The sequence below is a fragment of the Cucumis sativus genome, unplaced genomic scaffold (assembly GCF_000004075.3).
Source record: "Cucumis sativus cultivar 9930 unplaced genomic scaffold, Cucumber_9930_V3 scaffold90, whole genome shotgun sequence".
In the NCBI taxonomy this organism is placed as follows: Eukaryota; Viridiplantae; Streptophyta; class Magnoliopsida; order Cucurbitales; family Cucurbitaceae; genus Cucumis; species Cucumis sativus.
Genome location: NW_022279579.1, coordinates 29,628 through 46,351, shown reverse-complemented (window position 1 = coordinate 46,351; position 16,724 = coordinate 29,628). Strand labels below are relative to the sequence as shown.

The following is a 16,724-nucleotide window of genomic DNA, read 5'->3' as shown; positions in this document are numbered from 1 at the left end:
GAGCAAATGTCACATTTATAGGTGTAGATTGCACCAAAAATTAAAAAAAAAAAAAATCGATAGGAAAAATTACTTGAGAAATTTTAGAAATAGTAAATTCTATCGCTTGATATGTTATATGCTATAGTGATAAAAGATTATCATTTATAGAATCCAAAATTTTGTTATTACTTATACATATTTTAATTTATTTTGCTAGTTTTAAAAATGCCTCAAAATTAAATGAGATATTATGTATTTTGTGTAAAATAAATTAATTTTCTATTTTTTAAAAAATAATAGATAAGCTGCTTTTTTTTTCTCTCTTTTTGGGATGTACGTAAAAAATGGATTATTATGAGATTTTATGTTATTATAAAATTTTACCTTAAAAAAGAAACTTTAACCATATTGACACTTCATAAAAAGAACTATTAAAAGATAAAAATTAAATATATTTTATTTTTCTATAAGTATTTAAACATCCAAATAAAAAAAAAGAACAAATTATCAAAGAAAAAATTGCATTAGATGATGAAAAAATATTAATAATAAAAAAGCAGCTCATAACACATGTTTTAGTATATTATAAATTTGGCAAATATGATGGTAATCAACGCTAATTTAATTTACTATTTTTGTAATTTTGAAAATGCAAGTGACACGAGGTTTATTATCATAAATTTTTTGTGATTATATATACTTTTTTAAACTGCTATTATAAAAAGTTTACATTATTTAATACAAACAAAAAGGGGTGCAAATTTTGTAAAAAGATATGCCTCTTGACCAGCTGATGATTCTTAAATTACAATCTATAGAAAAATTTAAAACATTCAAGAAACCTACCAATTTGGATCCTCCCTAATTTTTCTGTTTACAAAAAAGAACAAAGTCTATAGTTGGACTCAAATTTAAATACTTTAAGAATATAATTAGTTCAGAAGCTGATTCCTCATCTGATCTGAAGCTATATAAGATGATTCGAAAGAATAAAATAATAAAAATAAAAAGTTGAAACTAAACCACAAACGGATATTAATTGAAACTTGAGATATATATTCTTTATTCTTACTCTGTTTATACTCAAAACCACTTTTTTCCTTTTGCGTTTTTTACTTTTAAAATTATTCAATCTTTTTTGTGAGAACATGAGGCCCTCTAATTTTGAAACCATTTTTATGAAGGCAAAGGTTAGATACATCCATTCTATCACTTATCTTTATACATTTCTTTTCACTATTTCATTCACATAGAAAAAATATTAAATTATTCTGATAAAACAATTTTAGCATATAAAAAATCAAAATTATGATTGAATAATTTTATGGAATAGATGAAGAAGAGATAAGTGATGTTGGAATGCATGTAAGTATTTTTTTTTTTATTGCTTTTAAAAGTTCTTTTATTACTTCTTTTTAGTCTTCTGATGTTTTGAGAAAAATAAAATAATAGTAATAAATAAATAAAAAGCATATGATAGTTAATGACTAACCCTTTGTGTTAGTTTGCTATAAATTTCGTTTATGTTTATGCAACTCAACCCAATCGTGGGTTCATCCGTATCTAAGGTGAGTGAAATCAATTTCATGTTTTTTTTTTAATTGCTTTTTTCTATCGAAAAGAAATGTAAAAGCTTCAACCATTCTTGTGTTCAATGATCTATAATTATTTATATGTTTATGCAGTGTTTGAAGTACTTACAGAAGCTAATATCAACTGCTTTTTCTTGGGCTTATAATATCTTCCATTTCAAGAGTAAGAAATCACTCTTTTTTCTTATAACTTCTATTTCCATTTAAATATAAATAAAAAAAAATGGTTTTATTTTCTAGTTCAAAAGGTTGAAGATTTGAACCCTATTTCTTGAAGAAAATTAGTCATAAACCTTCTTTCTTACGCCCTTTTCCAAGATCTTAACTTACCAAATAAGAGATTCTCCGTTTATGGGTTCATGATAATCTTCTTCAAAGAGCAATATTTAACGTGTTCATTTTGTGATCAAATCCTCATGTAAAAATCCAATATATTTGATACAATAAATATTTGGACCGAAAATTAATGTTTGTGTCAAATAATGACTTCTTAAGTCACTAACTTCTTTTCTTTCTAATAAACGATCTGTAGAGTATATATAAGTTGCAGTGCAAAATGGTGAGTAGAAAGGTGGATTTGCGGTCAGACACCGTGACGAAACCGACAGAATCAATGCGAGCTGCGATGGCGATGGCGGAGGTGGACGATGATGTGTTGGGGTACGACCCCACAGCGTTGGAGTTGGAAGAAGAGATGGCAAAGATAATGGGAAAAGAAGAAGGGTTATTTGTTCCATCAGGGACAATGGGAAATCTAATAAGTGTTCTTGTACATTGTGAAACTAGAGGGAGTGAAGTGATTGTTGGAGACAACTCTCACATTCACATATTGGAAAACGGAGGTATTGCAACCATTGGAGGAGTTCATCCAAGAACAGTGAAGAACAAAGATGATGGAACAATGGATATTGATTTGATTGAAGCTGCCATTAGAAATCCAAAGGGACAACTCTTCTTCCCAACAACAAGGCTCATTTGTTTAGAAAATACACATGCAAAGTAAGTATATTCACTAACCCCTATTGTTTTCTTACTTTCGTTTTGAAGCCTGCTAGGTAACAACCTTTGTTTTCTTCTCTTTCTTCATTTTTAAATTGACAAGATTTAGTAACATCTTTAATTCTTAACAAATTCCAAACTCCAAAAACTATCATTTTTTCTTTTTCTAATTTTCAAAGTGTGGCTTTTGTTTTCTAAAAGCATTGGTAGAAAATAAGTAGTTGAGAAAAAGAAATAGGGTGAAATAGGTTACCCAACAGGCCTAAAGTATTGTGATATTTTTTTAAATAAGAAACTATAAAACTAAAAAATATGCTATAAAATACTTATTTTTCAAGAAATAGAAATCAACATATTATTATTTGTTCTTATTTGTTCTTATTTGTTCTTTTGATCTAGTTTACAAGATACTGATATTGGGATGGTTTTTGTTGTCATTATTATTTTCTTCTTAAGAAAAAGAAATCTAATTTGACGTGCCTCTTATCTATTTAGTTATGTTTAAATTGATTGAGACATATTTATTTGTTAGTTATTTGAAATGAAGTATGAAGAAGTTGGTTTTCTTTTAAATATATTAGTCATTAGACAGTCCTATGAAATTTTAAAGGTAAATAGTTTTATTCAATTTTATTTCTTTAATTATTATTAAACTTATGTCCGAGATTTACCAAACAATTATGTGAATTTAACCATTTCTAATTCTCTTTATAAAATTATTTAAACATTTTCAACCCCATCCAAATTAAAACACATTTAATATTTATTACAAATTAACCAAATACAATAGGAACAATTTCAAATATAGCATAAAAACCAAAATATTTACAAAATATAATAAAAATTTAAAATTCTATAGATTATAAACATGAATTTGATAAAATTAAATTTCAAGTTACTAACTTTTTATCAATGAAAAAAAGAAAGAGAATAATAAAACATAAGAGGATTTATAAGAAAAAAGAAAGAAAGGTAGAAGAAGACCCAAAAAACTACAAAAGGATATGTTTTGACCAAACAGAATATTTGGAATGTCTAATCACTAATGGCAAGAAAAAGAGTGTTGTGAAATTAAATTTAGATTCAATTCTATCTTTTCAAATTTTTTAGTTGAACGAATATGTATTTAACGGGTAATTTGAATTCTGTTTTCAAAAATTGTTTTGAAATTCAGTAACTTCAATTTTAAAAACAACAGATTTTAAGTTTTCAATCCATTCACATTCTGAACTAAAAACATTTTATATATAAAAAAAATGTCAGATTATTTATGGAAATAGAAAAAAAAAAAAAAAACTGATAGTACTAAGAGATTTGTATCCGTTTCTATCTATTACAAGTTTGTATCAATTTCTATAATTGATATGTGCTAATAGAGTTTAGGTAAAAAATGCATAAATTTTTGCTATAACTTGAAAGTAGTTGTGATTCATATTTTTATATTTAAAATACTACTGGGAGTTATATTAGAAAAGATAAAAACACTAATAAATGTATTAACGCAAAAAAATTATTAACTTTTGTATGTATATAATAAGATATAGTTTATGAGTTGAGTAATTAGTAACGAGTATATGGTGAAAAGCAGTAGCGGTGGAAAATGTCTTTCGGTAGAATATATCGATGAAGTTGGAGAGTTAGCTAAGAAGTATGACCTCAAACTTCACATCGATGGAGCTCGAATTTTCAATGCTTCAATTGTGAGTGCTCTCTATTTATATATTTCTACTCAATACTAAATTTAGTTTTCAACTCTACAAAGTAATATACTTTTTCAGGCACTTGGTGTTCCGGTTGATCGATTGGTACAAGCCGCTGATTCAATATTAGTACGTTTATATATACATTTTACTCTAAAATGTTTCGCTATCTTTATTTGCTTTTATTATTGATTTGAAATTTAGGTAGAATTTTGTTTAGAGTTAAAAGAATATGTAGCTACGTATTTTTGTTCAGCTTTATTTAAAATTAATTCAATTGTTAAATTAATTTTCGCCTTAATTTCATTTATTTTTTATTTTTTGATTAATCACATTATATATATATATACAATTAATTTAACTACTTTTAAAGTTTCTAATTTTTTACTTTTGAGGTGATAATTTTTTTTATCAATATAGTCTATTTGATGGAATTTCGTCCATTTATATATTTTATGGGATTATTGTTTCAAATATTGGAGTGATAACATTTTTTAAGAAACTTATTTTTCTAAATGAATTTTATTTAAATAATAATTTTAATTCAAGATATAAAATTTGTCCATGGTTGTTGTGAAGTGTAAACATTTATCATACACAAATGACTTTTTAACTCCGTTTTGACAAACTTTTATTTAAAATTTGTTTACTTTCTTTTCTATCGCATTGTAAAAAAGATTGATGACGACTTCCAATTTTTTATTGTTTTTTAAAATTAACTCATTTTGAGGATGTTAACGGCTTTGCGTCGTCTCGAACACATGACGACCATATTTTTTAATTCAAATAAGTTACACACAAACATTAAAACATTTTAAAGGTTAGAAGTTATATATTAGTTGATGAATAGTTGACAAAGCTTGTTGATGATTTAGGTAGGAATTTAATTGTTGCAGGTATTTGATTTTAGTGTGAAGTTATGAATCTAACAATTCTATATATAGGATTGTTATTTTGTATTAAAAAGCAACCAATTGTTAAGAAGATATATAAAAAGAGAGTTATTTTGAAGAGTTTTCCAAATAAGTGTCTTGTTCTTTTTAACCCTAATAAATTATTAACCTTATATCTTTGACTCATTAGGTATGTCTATCAAAAGGTTTGGGTGCACCTGTTGGATCAATCATTGTGGGTTCAAAAGACTTTATTGCCAAGGTAGTAATTTGAGTTTTTATTTTTTATTTTTATGATATTGGAATTGATATTTCTAACATTGAAACTTTGTAAACACATCATATGAATTTGAAACTCTCTTAAGATAGTTTGGAAACCTAGGTTTATTATATTTGGAATTCTTTCCATTGAGAAATCTAGGACATTCTTTATGAGAAGATAACGTTAATATGAAGAATTATGTTAGCACGAAAGCTATTGACAAAGTAAATAATATAAACAATAATAAGTAAAGTCAAAACACAACCAAGTTGATAATCCAGTTTGATGTAATCACACCTACATTTGGAGGATCTTAAGGTCAATTGAAAAGTTCATTTACTGAGATTTTGTATTATATAGCTTTTGCAAGATAAATGTTTAGGCTCCTTTAAAATACTTGAAGTGTGAATAACGGATTCAATCTAAGCTCCCCTTAGATCATATGATTCGTGTTTAACCCTTGCATCTCGATATCCAGGCTCCTTTTGAGAGAGACTCCTCAAAAAAAAAAAAAAAAAATTGAACGTTAGGCTCCTCTCTAACGTATACAAACCTTCTCAATCTAGTGAATCATGAAGTCAGTGACAAGGTGTTCAACACCATATCCCACACCCCACACCCCACACAAAGGTATTTCTCGCAAGATACTCACCATGCACATAAATAATGCTTCAAGGAGAAATCTTCGGTCAAAAAATGGACGAGGCTATATCCAAGGTCAAAGACAAAAGGTAATAAAAATCTTCCAATCAATGACATAGGAAAGGATTTTTATTTTGTCTCAATCGAAGGCCATAATAAAACCACAATTGCCATAAACTTTCCCACAACCAAAAAAAGGAAAGATCACCAAAAATATATGAGGCAAAAAATAAAAATACATTTGCAAGCCAAAACACTTAACAAACTCCATCTTTTGACAAACAACATTTCTCTTTTTATTTTTCCTTGGCAAACAAGCTAAACAACCAACAAACCATAGGGATAACAAACAACCACAAAACAATGAACACATCAGCCAACAACACTAACAACCAACAAAACAGCCAGCAATAGCCTACAACCTCAACAAAGCTTGCAATCAACCTACAACAAAGATCTCCCCCTTTGCTTGCCATAGAAAATATTAGCCAGTGGATGGAGGAGGATTTTGAGACGAGGAGGCAAGAAAACACTATAAGTGTGGATCAAGGCATTAAAAGTAGAACACCTATTCGGAAGAGTGTGAAAACACCACTCAAGGTTCGTGACTCTATAGATTACACATGAAGGATATGATTGATCAAGGTAGGAGGCAACAGTGACTCACCATGAGGAGTGCACAAGTCATTAGGAAGGGTAAACTCTTCATCACACAGATGACTAATAGTGTGTGCAGTATCAGGAACATAAGACATTTGAAACATCGCCTATAACTCAGATGAATAGTCTTAGGGGCAGGGCCAGGAGCATCCTGATCAATTAAGATGGATGAATGCTGATAAAGCATAATACTACTAAGTTTCACAAAAGTTGAGAAGACACTGAAGGCATAAAGTGGAGTGGTACCAATTCACAATGTCAATCTTGTGAAGAATGGCATATTTCACACTAAGTGAGACATCAAACATTGGCCATTTAGGGGCCATTTAGTAGCAGTTTCCTCCAATCAATTCAAATGCTAAAACTCATAGGATGGATGCACAACAGAGAAACTAGCCAAAATCTCAACACCAAGAAACTAATTTATAATAGCAGATGTCACAATGAAGCATAAGCCAGAAACATGAATCTTTCAGTACTTAGGGCCAATTGGATCATCAAACTTCATAGTTAGATTGTCAATAAATTCATGATCAAGCACAAATAAAATGGACCAACTTGAGACACAGTCTTTGTCATACCAGTTTGGTCAGTTAACACCATAATAGGAAGACAAGAGCGATGCTTATTAGAAATGTTGACCTCATCAGAAATTTTACGTTTGGACTACATACTTCCCTTTTCAAACAGTTTCTTCATAATGAAATGATACCCATCAATGGGGGCAAATGGGACATTGGAAAGAATTTCGTGGTGGTCAACTTTAGTGGTTATGATTTTGGGACCTTTGGAAGGACCCGTACAAGTATGTTTGCTTTTTGTAGTCTTCTTAGCATGACTAGGATCTGAGCACCAAAAGAAACAGTAGGGTACTCACGAGCTCGCTTGGACCGTCTGACCAAGTGAGCCAAAACAACATTATCCTTAAAGAAATAATTGGGTGCAACATCATTTAGAGGCTCCAAAGGATCAGTTGATGTTGTAGTTACAGAGGCAAATGTATCCACACTAGCAGAGGGATTAGTATCACTTGTGAAATCAACAGAAGTTTCAAAAAACGAGATAAAAAAAATTCACAGACTCAATTTAGTTAGCAATGTTAGCATTAATGTCATTAACATTACATTATTCTCAGAAACAATATCTTCAATAACAGAATTCACTGTCTCTAACATTCGACAAAACAGGGTAATCAAAAGGGGCGATTGAGGCATTGTTCATAATAATCATAGAGATAGATGGAGGCATAGTATTTTTGACATTTTCATTAGCACCAAATACATGATCAGGGCTAGCAGAGGAATTGACAGAGGGTGCATGCAAGATATTTTCATCGATAGTAGGATTGGGATGAGAAATACCTTAATCGGGAATAGTAGAACTAAACAATCGAGAGGAACCCACATTTTGCCACTTGGAGGAAGACGAAGAATGTCCCTGCATTCGGAACCTACTAGAGATAGTCCTTGCAATAGAGACACTAGAACTAACTTTGGATTCAGATCGATCCTTTAGTTGACAGGGCTAGTAAGTTCCTCTTCTTGTTGCTACCATGATGAAGTTGGAAGGAATGGAAAGATGGAGATAATCACGAAACCACACCAATAACTTATAGTGAAGATGACACTCTAGAACACACATGAGAAAGTAAATTGAATAAGAGTAATATACTAGAAGAGAAAACGACGCCCACTTTGTATTATAAATTGAAATAGAGGAAAATATGATAAATAAATGAGCTTCAATCATAGACATAGAATCACAATAGTCAGCCCACAGGCACACACAATATTCATAAGACAATTAGGGAAACTTTGCCATACAAGATCGAGTATCAATTGCTATAAATTTACTTTGCAAATTTCCAAACTTGCCCAAAAAACTCAAAGGTAGCAGCATCTGCAGGTTTTGTTAAAATGTCAGCAAGCTGAATTGTAGTTCTAATATGCTCCATAAAGATGATTTTATTCTCCAAAAGGTCTCGTATAAATGATATGTATATAAATGTGCTTTGTTCTTATGTGTTGAACTGAATTCTTGGAGATGTTAGTGTGGCACTCATTTAGAGCAAATGAGCACAACTATTTCTAGTTGTTATATACTCAGCTTCAACAATTAACAAGGATAGACTATTCCATTTCTTACTAAACCAAGACATTTTAGCTTATTCTCCAAAAAGAATCATAATTCTAAAGTACTTTTATTTTTTATCTTTCGAGCATCCAGACCAGTTAGCATCACAATATCCCATTACAGATGAATTAGTATCACAGGAATACCATAGGCCATACTTAGTAGTACCATGCCCATATTTCAGAATTCCCTTGACTGAAGCAAGATGTCATGCACCCACCCATAACACATCCTACGCAATACAAGCGTCGTTGTGACTTGGGGCAACTTTAACACCTTAAAATGAAATGTTAGAACGCCGACCTTACAACTTAAACTTTATTTATTGAGAACATGCTATGCGATAAGAACTCAACATTTCAATGCTTGAATATAACTTAACAACTTTTATTAACTTGATTAGAGTTTTTTATATTAATCTTAAACCAGATTATTCATCAACTCATATTGTCAACTCTTTCTTTGTAACTTACACATGTAGGTTTAACATTTCTTCTAATTATGCTTAACTTTATCCCAAGATATAACTTGCTAACTAATCTAGATTAATGTGTCCTCTTAGCTTTCCCACGTTCCTTTCTTTGCCTAGCTAAAAAGTTCATCTTTCTTCCTTGCGTTGTCTAGCTAGCTAGAATACATAACTACTCCTTCCTCTAGCTAAACATTCCTTCAAATGCCTAATAACTATACTTAGTACTTACAACCTCCTTCACAACTGTTTTATTTCAGAATGCTTGTAGCACACAAGAGTGCATTTAGTGAACAAAGTTGTCAACCATGGATTGAGGAGATCATCAAAAAAATGATATCATCCACATAAATTTGTGCTATCAAGAACTTTTCACTTGATTTCTTAATGAAAATGATTTTGTCAACCCCACCACGAGAGTACCCTTTAAGAGTTAGAAACTCGACAAGATAATCATACTAACCTCTAAGTGCTTGCTTGAGACCATAAAGAGCCTTCCGGAGTTTGTACACATATTTTTTAGGATATGCTAGGTCAATGAATTCCTTGGGTTTAACAACAAAAACTTCCTTATTCAAGTACCCATTCAAAAAGGTAAATTTTACATCCATTTGGAACATCAAATGTTAGTTCAAATGTACATAACAACTCATCCATCTTCATGGTGGCAATATCATTCGCTTCTTCAATAGTTGTTATCTTCAACGACAAAGCGTTTTGACATAGAACGAAACACCTTTCTAGTTAATTTCTCTTCAGATAATTGTCACCAAGCACAAATGACTCATTTGCAATGTTAAAGACATGAACATTATAGTCGACAATAGTTTAATCATCCATCATCTTAAGAGATTCAAACTACGTAAAAATTTGAAAATATGAGACATTTTTACTTTGAACATACCTTCATAAACAACATGTAAAATTCCTTGTGCTTCTTCGGCAAACATACATGTATTTATTAGTTTGAAGACATTCCCAAATATCCCTTATCTTTAGCTTCCGAACCAGTCTTTCAGTGGTTTAGAGGACTCTTTTTCTTCAACATCAGTGACAGAAGGTGAGTCTAGCCTGAGATAATTGCTTTCTAGGTCTTGCTGTCAATCCTTTTGGCCTTCCAATATGCATAGTTTGAACCATCTACCATAGAAGGTCTAATTGTTGATCCACCTAATTCTCTGATTAAATCCATAGCCAAACACTTGTAATCCACTCTAATACCAATTAAAAAAACATAATGTTAACCTAGAGAATTATGTTAGGACCAAAGCTATTGACAAAGTAAATAGCATAAGCAACAATAATTAAAGACATAGCACAATCAAGTTAGTAACGCAATTTGGTGTAATCATACCAACAACTGGAATACCTTAAACTGGATTGAAAAGATCATTTACTAAGATTATTCAAAAGGTTCACAAGTACATAAGTTATCAAGAATTAACTATCTTGTATTGCTAACTTTCACAAGATAAATATTTAGGTTCTTCGTAAACTACTTGAAGTGTGAACAATGGGATTCGATCTAAGCTCCATGTTCCAACCTGGGCCTAACCCTATCTTCTTTTCCTAGCCTCGATGTTGGCAACAACACTAATGTCAAGCCCTACCTCCTACCTCAACCTTTTCATTGTTTCCTTCTCCTTATCATCCTTCTTTACTCACCAACACCTCAAGTATGTATTTGTCCTCAAATTTTCGATGTAATACCTAGAATTTGACATTTTGGATTCAACACCTAATGATCTAGACGTTCTTGTATATCTCATGCGACCTGATTACGTCATCCTTACTTGTCTTGAATGCTTCTCAAAGATTTTTGTCTTCCTAATTTACATGACAAACAAACGTTTTTCATTTCCTCGTGTGCATTCCATTTTGGAAAATATTTTACATGTATACAAGGAGAGAGACAAGATGATGAAGAGGATAAGTGAGACTTCTTAATGTTGAGAATTACTGCTTAAACACCCTCCATAAGTAAATTAACGATTTCTATTAATTAAGAGGTGAAAATCATAGTATTTTCCAAATGTTGCTCAGTTTTATGAAAACAAACTAGAGATTAATATGACACAATCGTCAAATCTTGATCGTAAAACTATAATTTGCTCAAACAACTTTGACTACATCACAATTGATGTTGATTTAACTGAACTTGCACTATAGGGTCTTTTTTTTCTACTTTTTTAAACAACCCTTTATTATGCAAATTTTGTGTTGAAATGGTGTGTTTAATATATAATAGGCAAGAAGGGTTAGAAAAACATTGGGTGGAGGAATGAGGCAAATTGGGATCCTTTGTGCAGCTGGACTTGTTGCTATCAAAGAGAATGTTCAAAAACTTGAAGCTGATCATAAGAAGGCTAAGCAACTAGCTAGTAATTAACATCACTCTTTCACTATAATTCTTATCAACATTACCAATTACTATACTGATCCTCTTTTTTTAATATTTTTCTTGGGATTAATATAGGTGGGTTATTCCAAATCAAAGGATTAAAGATTGATCCAAAATCAGTTGAGACAAACATTGTAAGTATCTCTAAACAATAATTGAAAATTGTAGTGATTTTTATCATCTTTGTGTTTGAATTGATTTTTTTGTTTCTTTTGATTAAAAGGGTTTAAAAATAGATTTTAAAACTTATGTTTGATTTTAATGTCAATATTTTGTACAGTTAATATGAACCGAACTTATATAGATAAAAGATTATTCGCTCTCTCGATATTTAAGGAGTGCGTTCAAAACTCTTGAGATGCATTCAATATAGAGTAAACGAATGCGTGAGAATCTCAAGATGCTATATTATCTTACATTACGACAATACAAAAACAGTAAACGAATACTTACTCAATGAGAATTTAGTGATATTCATCAAACAATCTTCCCCTAATAGATTACAAAATGAACTATTTACTTAATTGTCTAGACCAAAACTTCAAAATTTATCAATGTTAGGTCCAAAACTTTCAAAAGTGTTAAATGAATCTCTAAACTTTTTAGGTTGGGTTTCGTTGAGCATGAACCGTGTCGATATTGTATCTAATAACTTCTTAAAAGATTTAAAATTCTTCTAAATTAATTCAATCTCTTTTAGATAAAAAATAAATTTTGTGTTTAACGTCGGAGAACTTTCAATTTTGTGTTAAAGAAATGTTTTGATTATAAAATATTAAAGCTCATACATAAGGGATGCTCATGAATATAACAATTAGATTCAAAATATACATATATGACAATATTTTTAAAAAAGTTGCAAATATAGCAAAATATGTCAAAAAGTCTATTAATGATTGAAGTTTATCAACTATAGAAGTCTACATTGACAGACTTTGCAATATTTGCATTTTTTTAAAAACGTTGTTGTACACTTAATTATTATTCTTAAAATTGCTACACCAATTATAATCATCCCATAAACAAATGTGTAAGTTTGAGTACAAATCTCAACGTTTAGAAAAAAACGAATTGTAAACTATAGTAAATAAAATTACATATAGTTAGATCAAAGTTAATTTTCATAAATATAACAAAACATCAAAATATTTACAGTCCATGTATAAAAAACAAAAAACCCTTGACCGGACTTTTTTTTAAAATATTTCATATTTTCCATATTTTTTTTTTCTCTTCTTCTTCTAATTTTTCTTTTCCTCTCCATCATTTTTCTTATCTTCTTCCACAAATTTTGTTTCATATTTTTTTTTAAATCATGATATTTTTTCAAAGTATTTTTTGGTTCAAGATTGTATATCAAATATAAAAGATCTCGAAAAAAATTCGATGAAATATTGGTATACGATCGTTTAGATTTTCGTGCACCAAAAAATCTTTAAAATATTGTTTAGATTTGAAACGGTTGCGTAGCCAAGGTTTAATCACTTGGTGTGAGACATTTTTATGAAAGGTATTCATATGTTGGTGAGTTTTATTTTAATACTTAAATTACAAAATTAAAAAAAATATTTCTTTATTATTATTATTATTATTTTGAAATTATTTATAGTTATTTAGTTTGTCATATATTATCAGATATTGTTTGAAATAGAAGACGATTACGGAATCTCAATGGAAACATTATGTAAAAGCTTGGAAGAACGTGGCATTTTTGTGATGCTACAAACCCAAACAAGGTCTATTCTCAAATTAAAATTCTACTTTTCATTATATATTATTCTTTTTCGTCAAATGTTTGATTAGGAAACATTTTTAATATTTTTTTAAACCATAAAGGTAGAACAAAATCTCACTTATTTCTTATAGCATATATTTTTCACTTGCACGTTTATACGCTAAAATCTCATTTTTCTCGATTCTTAAAGGTGTTATTCTTTGAAAAGTATGAAAGAACATTTTATCTTAGAGCTATTTTTAAAAATACTATTTATGTGTTTTTACTAATTACAATTTATATTAAAAAATATGAACAAATATATACAATATATAAGATTCTAAAAAAAATCAATTAACTTTATGAATTGTTTTTAAATATAACAACGTGAATCAAAATATTTATAAATATAACAAAATATTATAGCCTTTTTCTAATTTGTTATACTTTTTTACATTTATAATAGCTTCAACAATTATGTTAAAATATTTTTTATTTTTTCGTTAATTTAAAATTTTAGACTAAAAAACCAAACAAAATTGCCAAAATAACACATTTTATATTTTTCTTCGTTTTGAAAGGAAGTGTGCATGAAAACAAAAGTTTTAGCTAAGAAAAGACAGATGTTTATCCAAAACAATTCAATCTGGCTTCAACAACGAGTGAGTTTCAATAACTTTTGAAATAGTGAAATATTTTAATTAATAGGAAAAATATTTTCAAAAATCTTTTAAAAATGATTGTAACATCCGAAAAGAGAAAAAAATACGTGTAATAAGATATCACAATCTATTTACGATGAACTGTGTGGTAGATCAAGATAGACTATTATCTCTATTTATGGAGCAATAGTATGAAAACAATAAATTCAATAGGTTATTGTATTTAGTTATTTATTAAACAAAGTTGAATTGCAGGGCTAGAATTGTTTTTCATCATCAAATTTCAACGAGTGATGTGCAGTATATTTTATCTTGCTTTCAGGTGATCTTCCAATTAGGTCTATTTTTCTTTTTCAATAAAAATATATACGAATTATTTTAGATATAGCAAAATGAATCAAAGTATTTATAAAATATAATAAAATTTTAGATTTTATCAGTGACAGATGTCGATAGACTTCTATCAATTTATTTTATTATCTATCAATCATATTGATAGAAATTCATCGGTGATAAAATCTAAAATTTGGTTATATTTATAGAGTAATTTTTCAAAACTATATTATTGTTACAAATATATAAATGTAACATATGACAAAGAGTTGAAAGTTTATTAACTTTTTTGAAGTTTATATAAGAACTGGCAATAAGTTTTCACAATTCTCCACCAAATTGTTGATTAAACTAACATAAACCTTTTTCCCTTTGGCTTTTGCAGCAAACTCTAAATGGAATTAAAGTTGTAAATGGCAACTAATTGATCTCATAAGTAACTGTTTCTCTCTCTCCCTAATAAACAAAGTGGAAGTTACCCACTTTGGCATATATGCTTAATACGCCATTTTCTTTGTTGTATAAAACATTTCTAATCTCTATATTGGGCTATAGTATATCATATTCTCCATTTCTCTTTTCTTGAGTGAGGAAAAACAACAACTTATCATTAATTAATAAAATGATAGTATATCAAAGATAAGTTGTTAGAATTTACGTCCTAAAACTCATAGTTTGTAGATTACATATAGTATATGATTATTCTATATGATTATTGAATTAGTTATTAGTGAAATATAATACTATCATCATGAATCTATTAAACTAAGGTCCAAGGCTATATTGTAGACTTGGACTTTATGCAGAGACATAAATATGGATCAAGATTGAGTTTATAGCCTAAACATTTTATAGTATATGAATAAGGTTGAGTGTCTTATTTTGATAACATTGTGGATGCGGTTTTATGTAGTTAATACAAATGTTGTGAACCTGAATCGTTCATATAGAGATATAAAAGTCGAGTCATCCTATGTAAAAGACTTGCATAATATCATACCATTAAAATAGTCACTTTTTATGTTATAACACTGTTGGCGTTTCAAAACTGACTATTTCTTTTAATTTGATGACTTAGGTAACTTAACCTTAATCCTGAGTTAATTATGAACTCATATTCACATGATATTATCTTTAGATTTGCATAGGTGAGGATAGTTCATCAGCGCTGACTCAATATACCTCCTCTTTCAAGGGTAAGAGACCGGGTGGATAGCTTGGACATAAGGTGCAAGATGAAATTCACTTCTGATCTCTTTAAAGTCAATAGATAGGTTTTCCCCTTATGCACTGAATCTAGATCATGAACAAGGGACCCCACCCTCTCATTAGCCTGAGTGGAATTCGGTTTATAGGTTGGTCCTTAAACCAGTTGTTCATTAGAGGATCAATGATACTTAAGAAACAAGAGGTAAAGTTAAGGGTAAAACGGTAAATTGATTGAGTTGAGATTACGAACAACCTGTGAAGGGTTAATTTACTGAACATGGTTATATCAGGTGGACATAAAATATATCTATAGTGAAGGAGTGCAACTATGGAACTTTAGTGCAATAACTTGTTAGTTAATAAATGTTGATTAATTTTGTTTAAAAGAGTTCAGTTAATCTCAAATCGTTGGAGCCCATGATTGATAGGTTCACTAGTCCTCTACTAGCTCATTATAGTAATAAAATTTAGAACAAGGTGATAAAAAATTCGAATAGTTCAAATTAATTTTTAACGAGTTTTTTTAAAGTCAAATGATATTTAAATTAAATAAAGATTCGAATTAATTCAATTTAATTGATCAGGTTCTGATATTATTATTTTAATATTAAATAATTAGATTAATATGATTCATCGGGTCATGCAAACCAATCCAAATTCGACACGTAAGCTAAAATAGCAAGGACGATTAGAAGTTCCCTTGAGATGCCAACATTATCTCCTTGAAAAGCCAAAGTCTTTAAAATGTTTGACTCTCTTTATCTTCTTAGGAAGCAACTGACATTTACATGTCTCATAGAGTCGCCTAGCCTTGTTAACAGGACACATATTTCTTATCAAACTCCATTAAGCATAAGTACTTCTCATTGCATTATTGTATTAAACGCCTAACTCTTGGCATCCAACATAGGTTTCTTCCTCGCTACTTCTTCTTATCACATTGCTTACACTTGCTCTGTATAATTTAGACAAGTATTCCTCTTTGCGTCACCTTTTTCCTTTTTTGCATGTTTCCTCGAGGGATGTCCTATACTCTTCTCTAAAATGACTTCATCAAGGATCCTTTCCAACCA

At 29.5% G+C, this 16,724-nt stretch overlaps 1 protein-coding gene across 5 annotated transcripts; it reads left to right on the top strand.

Moving 5' to 3' along the window:
* The first annotated feature begins 1,094 nt into the window (after nt 1-1,094).
* Nucleotides 1,095-15,095, top strand: LOC116406341 (probable low-specificity L-threonine aldolase 1). Of its 5 annotated transcripts, none has more exons than XM_031890055.1 (11): nt 1,095-1,172; nt 1,668-1,737; nt 2,107-2,573; nt 4,162-4,273; nt 4,352-4,402; nt 5,357-5,428; nt 11,581-11,713; nt 11,809-11,867; nt 13,351-13,469; nt 14,365-14,431; nt 14,828-15,095. In XM_031890055.1, exons 3-11 carry the CDS (start codon nt 2,131-2,133, stop codon nt 14,864-14,866), a joined length of 1,095 nt encoding a protein of 364 aa, XP_031745915.1. In that variant the 5' UTR covers nt 1,095-1,172; nt 1,668-1,737; nt 2,107-2,130; the 3' UTR covers nt 14,867-15,095. The 5 variants fall into 5 exon arrangements, 4 of the variants coding, with proteins under 4 accessions (XP_031745915.1, XP_031745914.1, XP_031745913.1 ...); XM_031890054.1 differs by lacking the exon at nt 1,095-1,172 and adding an exon at nt 1,187-1,347; XM_031890053.1 differs by lacking the exon at nt 1,095-1,172 and adding an exon at nt 1,384-1,550.
* Nucleotides 15,096-16,724: the final 1,629 nt, after the last annotated feature.

Bases quoted from the DNA above. Each gene is read 5' to 3' on its own strand.
- LOC116406341 (XM_031890055.1), top strand. From the start codon at position 2,131: ATGGTGAGTAGAAAGGTGGATTTGCGGTCAGACACCGTGACGAAACCG. The intron at 2,574-4,161 runs GTAAGTATATTC...GGTGAAAAGCAG, and splicing joins TTAGAAAATACACATGCAAA to TAGCGGTGGAAAATGTCTTT. The intron at 4,403-5,356 runs GTACGTTTATAT...TTGACTCATTAG, and splicing joins AAGCCGCTGATTCAATATTA to GTATGTCTATCAAAAGGTTT.